This window comes from Gymnodraco acuticeps, unplaced genomic scaffold (assembly GCF_902827175.1).
Source record: "Gymnodraco acuticeps unplaced genomic scaffold, fGymAcu1.1, whole genome shotgun sequence".
In the NCBI taxonomy this organism is placed as follows: Eukaryota; Metazoa; Chordata; class Actinopteri; order Perciformes; family Bathydraconidae; genus Gymnodraco; species Gymnodraco acuticeps.
The window spans coordinates 10,555,132-10,563,449 of record NW_022990238.1 but is presented as its reverse complement, the minus strand read 5'-3'; the positions used below and the strand labels follow the sequence as shown (position 1 = coordinate 10,563,449).

The window sequence follows — 8,318 nt, the reverse complement described above, 5'->3', positions numbered from 1 at the left end:
CCCTTAGCCTGATGGATCAAAGGAAACCACAGAGATGCTACTCGTCTGGCACACAAGATGGCGCTATCCAGCTTTTTTCATCCCATGACACAACATGTCATACACATGTTCTTATTTGGATACACAAACTTGACATGGTTAAGTCTTATGTTATGCTTAACCATGACTGCCTCTGTGTTTTTCTCTCTGAATACCATGCTTCTGTTGATAATTTCTCCTCTCGGTTTCTGCTTTATGAATGCATTATTGGTTAGTAATTATGCATGCAGTGAGCAAAGGTATCTCAGATGATACAGCATGTTTGGCCTGTCCACAGTAGCTCGTGCCATGTTGATACCGACCCGTCAAACAAAAGCAAACAGACACAGGAAGATAAGTTTGGAGAGCATGGCTGTTGATCATGATCAGTGGGAAGTGTTTAATTGTGGTTAATGTAAACATTGTCTGTTGGTCTTGGCGCTTGTCTATTGTGGAACTCAGATCAAATGTAGTGCAGCTTTTATGATCTGTGAGAAAGGCTTGCAGATAAAAGGTTTGCAAAGTAGACATACTTACCTCAAGTCATTTAAACTATTGTATTCAATGTAGGAAGTATTTCTTCATGAGACATGTGCCAAGTAAACATTCACTTATTTCTCAATAGTAGTCCCCTCCTTGCAGGCAATCCATTCTATTATTTTACGCACTAATACTGAAGAGTAATGCAAATGTATTAACTGTCTGTTTGTTGGGTTTTAAAAATTCAACCAGTTGCATAGAAAAGTGGCCTCCTTTTTCTAAAATGAAATGTGGAAGCAATTTTGTCCCAGAGCTAGCTGGCTCAGTCCCAGGTCCAGCAGCTGAGAAAGAGCACTCATCCTTCAGTGACGTGAGTGAGTGCAACACTTTCATAATGGAGATCCCTGACGCCTCTTTTTACCAGACCGACTGACGTCAGATACAGCGGTGGGGGGGACTGGTTGCTTGTCATCAGATGGTGCAACACAACACAGATATGAAAGACATATTCCTCACTCACTAGCACTACACTGTAGAATAAATCATGCTCTACAAGAAATAACAATAGAAGCCTCCCTAAAGATCTTCATGCTCTACAAGAAATAACAATAGAAGCCTCCCTAAAGATCTTCATGCTCTACAAGAAATAACAATAGAAGCCTCCCTAAAGATCTTCATGCTCTACAAGAAATAACAATAGAAGCCTCCCTAAAGATCTTCATGCTCTACAAGAAATAACAATAGAAGCCTCCCTAAAGATCTTGCTCTACAACAAAACCAATAAGCAGCCAAACCAAATATGATCTATCGCCTCAAGTTATGTCGCTTGAGTCAGTGACTGTTGAGGCTGGAAGTTTAAAAATGTTACTCCTCATTTCCGCTTTAGGGTTTGTGCTACATTTGTTTAAATGTATATTCTGTAACAAACCAAACATCCAACCAAAATGGCTGCGATTGAGTTGCATTGTGCGTAGTGTAGGAGCAAAATGTTGACATGGAAAGAAAATGGATAAACAAGACAATATATCTCATGAGCCCTCATTTAAAATGTCTTACAAAGTCGTACACTATACTGTTTATACCTTTTGTCATTAACTTGTAACTGTAGCCTTTAATGCATAGATTTATACATTTTTCTAAGTACTTAATGTATTTTCTAACTAGGTTTTGACTAATGAGCACAGGGGTGGTATATTAGTCTGCTTATGATATATATTTATGGCAATTTAGCCAGACCATTTCTATCTTACTTTTTATCTCAAAATGTTCTTTCGTTCCTTTTTTCCTTTTTGTAAAGCACTTTGAATTGTGAATTTGTGTTGACAATAAAGAACCTTGAACCCTTGAACCTTGAAAGGTGCTATGTAAATAAACTTGCCTTGCCTTTATAGATATGTATAAATGTGACTTGTTAGCTTTTGTATATGCTTGATATTTAACTTGTTTACGTGTACTATTAATTGGCTATGCATCATGGGTTTTTAAGATGTAAAATCTCTATGATCAGTTGTGAAATTAAGAGCCTGCTAATCAAGACGTTACACAGCATTAAAGGTCCCATGTCATGGCCATTTCTACTGATCATAATTCCATTGTTGAGGTATACTAAAATACATTTATATTGTGCAATTTTCCAAACTCACATTGGTTTCTCATACAGCGTCTCTGTATAGTATGTGTATTCACTCTCTGTCCTAAACGGCTTGTTGGAGCTCCTGCCCCCCCCCCCCCCCCCCCCTCGTGGCTGTGGTCCTGGATGGATATCCTCGTGGATTCATCTTCCTATTATACACACATGCATTTCCAAACATTTGGACTACCTATGTTGCAAATGTATTATCTTTTCAATTTACACACGGCATCTATTGCACGTCTGTCCGTCCTGGGAGAGGGATCCCTCCTCTGTTGCTCTCCCTGAGGTTTCTCCCATTTTTCCCTTTAAACTGTGGGTTTTCTCCGGATGTTTTTCCTTGTACGATGTGAGGGTCTAAGGACAGAGGGTGTCGTATTGTCATACTGATATGTTGTACAAACTGTAAAGTCCACTGAGACAAATGTAACATTTGTGATATTGGGCTATATAAATAAACATTGATTGATTGATTGATTGATTGAAACCCAGCCCGAAACACACACACACCCGCAGCCTGGCTGGGAGTTTGTGTGTGTGCTCAGGCTGAGTTCCGCGGTGTCTCGCTGTCTCGCCGTCCCCACACCAGTGAGCCAGCTCACACTGTCCACTCCTCGCAGCAGCGAGCCTCGCAACGTCCCGAGTGTGTGTGTGTGAGGAAGTCCGCGGATTGGTCCAAACGTAACGGCTCTGCGGACGTAACATCACTATACCCAAATACGTCACTATCCCCAAGAGGAAAACAATGGAAAAAGAGAAATCTCCAACGAGGCGTTCTGGGGCAGCATAGACAGGTATTTTCTGTGTTAGAGTTTTACTCGCTACAGGGTGTACTTTGAGGGTTTGTGACTCTGCAGACCGTTTACATGCAGAAAAACCTACATAACACACAAGGGGATGGGTAATAACCAGAAAAGCATGACATGGGACCTTTAACATCTTTCCAACAGGAGCTCTTTGGATCAAAAAAACAAATATCTCATAATAATTGAGAATCATGCATATCTTTTATGTTGTTAGAATTACTCAGCACACAATTATTGGTCCAAGGAACACTTGAAGCAAAACATTAACAACATAAAAAAGTTGTCAGATATTCCAATAAATTATAAATCATTTTTTTGTCCAGCGCTGTAATTTTTTTTAGTCCCATTATTTTTATCCCAAGTATTGCACATATTTATAAAAGTATATATCAAAAGCTAAATACATAAAGGGGGAGAGAGCTAAATGAGAGGGTGGGGCTCTCTTTTTGAAAGCACAGGGTTGGATGAGAGAAATAAATAGATAAAAAGGGGGAGAGGGTGATGGTGGACCACAGTAGTTCCAACCTTATCACAGGCTTTCTGTCCCATTGTGTGAATCCGCCCATCCTAGGAAATGAGGGCTTCCTGTTGTTTTATAGAGCCTTCCTGCAGAAAGGTTGAGATATGTAATCCCTACCCAACAGGGAAGACGGACAAAGCATTGTCAGGCAAAATGACAGCCACTAGTTCCTCACTTAGGTTTTCTGGCTGTTTTGTGACTCTTCTCATCTGGGGTAAGTAGAGGATTTATGCTGTCCATTTCTTCACATTTATGATTACAATTCCTTACTTGCCCTCTCTCTCACCTCTCAAGAGGAATGCTGGGGGGCTTTTAGTGATTGAGTGGCTCTAAGAAAGGAGCTTAGCAAGTCTCGTGATTGAGTTTGAACGTTAAACAGTTTAGTTTCAGGGTCATAGAATAGTTTTGAGCCAGCTGATGAACAAATGTGTGTGTTACTAATAATGATAGTTGTTGTTATTTAGAATTACCATTATAATATTACATTTTGTTTAATGATCAAGGCATAATTTGGTGCTCCCATTTATTATAAGATATTTTTTTCTTGTTTGAGGGTACCATGTTTTTGTGTCCTAGTAATATATGTCAAGATTTCCCTGAAAGTAGTAGCAGACAAAGGGAGGATGCCTTGACCTGTTAACTTCCTACTGTTTATTTTTTTGTTATTTCCTTTTCCCACTCTTCTTGGGTGCTGCAGTTTTAGTATACACAATTGTCTAAATACATTTCATGATTGCTGTTGGACTGTTTTATTTATTTTTTACTTTTACACATTTATTCCTATATTCAGTTCTAACTTTATTGTATTTCTGTCACAGCAGGGTGTACATCAATGGTTTGTCTGGTGGATGAGAAGTTAACGGCACAACCAACAATAGGTACGTGTACTGTAAGAAAAAGAAAATCATACATAACCACAACTACTTGGACTAACATGACCCCCTTTCTCTACAGGCTATTGTCAACAGATGAGACTGTTGCCAGTAAGTTTCAACTTTGTTTTTGTATTTGACCTTACTATAGACTAAACTACATGTCTGAGTCTCCGAAGGTGATTCTGTCAATGGTCTGCTCTTGATGTAACCTTACCTAAATAACTAAACAGAAATACATGAATACAATTTAGGCTACTTTATTTTACTATTTAAACAGTGATTATATACTTGTGTCGACTGGGGGATTCTTTTGGCTCATTTCTTGAAATTAATTAGCTTGGCCTGAAATTGACAAACACAGAAAGCAGAGCACAGTGATCCTGGTTTCTGCCAAGATCTCCTCGTGTGTCCTATCATGAGAATCCAAAAACAACTCTTGGGGAGGTCTCCACCAGTGAGGGTCAACAGCAGTAGACACGAGGCCCACAGTGGTTTGGGGCCACAGGTTAACTCAAACCTCATTATGAACAGACCCCACCTGGCTGAACTTCCTGAATTTGTTCATCATTCACCCCATGCAACGGGTCTGATCTACGCATGAACTCTAGGTTGTGAAACAACTGGAACTTTGGAGCAGCGCCCCTTTCACTGTTCCTCCTCCAGTGCCTTCCCTTTTTTTCTTTCCCCTGATTGTCCCCCTCCCTCCCCCTGCCAACTCCCCCCAACTCTGAGCTCCTCCCCTGCTGAAAAGACACATTTCCTGATGTCATTACTAAATCAAAAATGCTGCTCGGCAAACAGATGTTGTGAGAGGCCCAACATGTGGATTTAGTGACATAAATGGACAAGTTTGTCGTGAGAAAACATAAACCATGGATTCCATTTTTCATTCAATCAATGAAACCCACTCTCTTACACTGCTCTTTAAAGTCACAAGTGTTGACAGTGAGAAACTACCTTACAGATGTAGCACACTCAAGTTTTCCCACACTTGTGGAGAAATATATCCGTTAGTTGGCCCTTCAAACACTTCATTAGCTATGACTAATAACTTCTTCCAGGTTGGGAAAAATTAACCTAAAAACGAATTCATGGCTGTCTGCACAGAACACCCTGCAGAGTCATGATTACATCCACCCCAAAACGCTAAGCCCTAAATGTTTACTTATGTTTCCTATTTGGCAGAGGCAGCCCAAAAGGCAAATAAATCACATGCTGTGAGCTCGCCAGGCCCTCGACTGTGAGCAACTGAGACTAAAAAGCAGAACAAGAGTTAAAGAGTAAAGGGTTTTCAGATGTGAGTCCAGCCCAGCTTGGGTGTGCTCCCTTTTATTTGGGAGAATGGAGAGGACAATCTTTGTTGCCTCCACCCCTTTAAAAAGAAAGAAAATCCTAAAGAAACGTGTGTTGGAGAGGGGAAGAGCTGATGCCAAGGCGCAGGCCCGTCAGACAGATCTTCGCAGAACATCTGGTAACCGCGGGTAACACTGTTTGGACATCTGGTAACCGAAGGTTACACTGCGACTCTTCCATCCTGTCGGGTTTCCTGTTATGCCTCGCTGTACACAGTCTAACGAGTTTAGGTTTATTATACATGGTTGCCGGTTGGGGAAAACGCACCTTTATTCATTTTTTCTGACATGAAGGGAGCACTTGGTTTCATTGGGGTATTCCTCTCCTTTCTCTGCGGTAAGTGTGTGGTCTCTCTTCCACAGCTGCAAATGCCTGCTTTAGTACAAGACATGCAAAGTAACTCATGACATGAGTCTTTGCATTGAAGACTGCTATTATGTACTGTATGTCTTATTGTATAACTTATTGAATGGACTGAACTGGCAGAGGGTTTTGCCTGAACTGCCAAAAGTCAACAATAATGTCTGATTTAAAGTTTTTTAAATCTAACTTTTCTCTGTTTTAGATGCCACTCATGGAGACATTCCCCTACCATTGTCATTTGGTAGGTGAACTAACTCTGTAGCCCTATACATACTCACACAAATTGTATCATCACCATATAAGTTTTTCTGAAAATGTTCCCACAACTTTACTGTCATTTTTCTCTCTGACGTCTCTTTAACTCGCTCTCATTCTATTATTTTTCACTCATGCAGCTTGTGGGACTAATTCTCACAGTTGTATGGAGTATTGCAGCATCTGTCAGGATTACTTCGATGTACCAAGAATGATGTGCCTTCACAATCTGCTTCAAAAATTGTGTATCCCCAAATTCAATAACGCAATGACATCAATGAAAAGCACTAACTGGTGCACTTGGGGCAATGTGAGCAAGTGAGTATTATGTGTTTATCTGAGGAGTATTTTCTTTTTTTATATATATATATATTTAAAAAAAAAAAAAAATATGTGCTGATGTCTGAATCATGTTTTATGTCTGCAGCTATTATAGTACCCTAAGCCTTTGCACGGAGGAGATATCTGACTGTCTCATGATCCCATGGCCAAACCCACTGGTGGAACAGACGTTTGTGGACATCCACTCCAGGTTTTTCAAGGAATGTCCCTCGGAGGAGCTCAGTGACCCCCCCCCAGTCATTGTCATGGCCCTGGTGATAACTCCCATCTGCCTGATCCCTCTCATGGTTAGCCTAGTAGTGCTCAAGACCAAGAATGGGGATGGCAGCTCCTAAAGGTCAGCTCTGCTCGAAGGATATCATATTTTTGACCTACACTCACCCTCCTATCCCAACCTGAGGACTAAAGCAATCTTTCAGAAAAGCTTCAGATGCACTTTCATCTCACCAGTGACCTTGCAGAGGACTGAACCTTTCTGCACTCCAAAATTCAAATGAAATCTAAGATATACGCCACAGAGGAAACCGAGAAGGTGACACTGATGTAGATTGAATATCATCAAAATAACTGATTCTGTTTAACAACAACCTCCCTGATGCTGACAGGAACACTGTGATAAAATCTATGTTATAATTCTGTGACAAAATTGTTGTTTTCAACCTACCAACTCGATATCTGAACATGTATCTGTTGCTCTTAATTTACTGTTGTGAAAACAGAGCTAGATTTTTTTTAATGGAAAACCCAGAATTCAGGGTTATGATGACAAAAGCTTCGGGGCTTGCAAAAGTCAAAATGTATTTGTATTGACATTCCGCATTATGTTGGATAGCAGTTGTGTTGATAAAAGACAAGGTCATTTTTAGTACTGAACTCTGGAACTCTTCTTATGCAGTTTTTTTTCTACCCTGCTTTGAGCCACTAATTCAAACGTGTTTATGCAGAGGAAAAGGGTAATCTATATGTGTAAAAAAAAAGACAGGTAAATAAGTATAGTGTGATGTATGGACCTGGTGATGTGAGTCATAATATAGGCATGGTTTTAGGTTTTAGGTTACTGATGGGACACCATGAGAAAGGGGGATTTATTTCCGGGTATATCTTTGAGCAGCTGAAAACCCTTCAGCACTTTCCCCAGTCCAACAACGATAATCTTCATGACCATGTGATGAGCTAATTGAAGCGTAATCATTATTAACATAACCACAGACAGACAGACAGACAGACAGACAGACAGACAGACAGACAGACAGACAGACAGACAGACAGACAGACAGACAGACAGACAGACAGACAGACAGACAGACAGACAGACAGACAGACTGACAGACAGACAGACTAATATTCTGTGCAGCATGGCGATAAACACTGAGAGAAGACACAAAGATAAAATACTTATCTTTCACCTGAATCATGATTTGTGTGTAATGTTCAATCTTGAATGACTATAAAGTCAATGTAATGGCTTTCAGATTTGTAACAAAATGTGTATTTATATACTGTTTTATATATAGTCCTTACTTTACCCTCTGAAAAAACACATTCAGACTGCTCTCAAACCATTTACTGTATGTATTTTGATATACTTTTTTTATATTTAAAGCAATTAAATATACTGTTGGATTGTGGCTGTTGCTTATTCTTACTTATCTAGAGTGTCAGAGAAAGGAAAACTA

General features: G+C 39.9%; 1 protein-coding gene across 3 annotated transcripts; it reads left to right on the top strand.

Moving 5' to 3' along the window:
• Positions 1-3,458: 3,458 nt before the first annotated feature.
• Positions 3,459-8,270, top strand: ramp2 (receptor (G protein-coupled) activity modifying protein 2). Of its 3 annotated transcripts, none has more exons than XM_034219518.1 (5): positions 3,459-3,668; positions 4,273-4,332; positions 6,248-6,286; positions 6,441-6,618; positions 6,728-8,270. In XM_034219518.1, exons 1-5 carry the CDS (start codon positions 3,509-3,511, stop codon positions 6,975-6,977), a joined length of 687 nt encoding a protein of 228 aa, XP_034075409.1. In that variant the 5' UTR covers positions 3,459-3,508; the 3' UTR covers positions 6,978-8,270. The 3 variants fall into 3 exon arrangements, with proteins under 3 accessions (XP_034075409.1, XP_034075410.1, XP_034075411.1); XM_034219519.1 differs by having other exon boundaries at positions 3,514-3,668; positions 4,276-4,332; positions 6,728-7,005; XM_034219520.1 differs by lacking the exons at positions 3,459-3,668; positions 4,273-4,332 and adding an exon at positions 4,467-6,018 and having other exon boundaries at positions 6,728-7,005.
• The last annotated feature ends 48 nt before the right edge of the window (positions 8,271-8,318 follow it).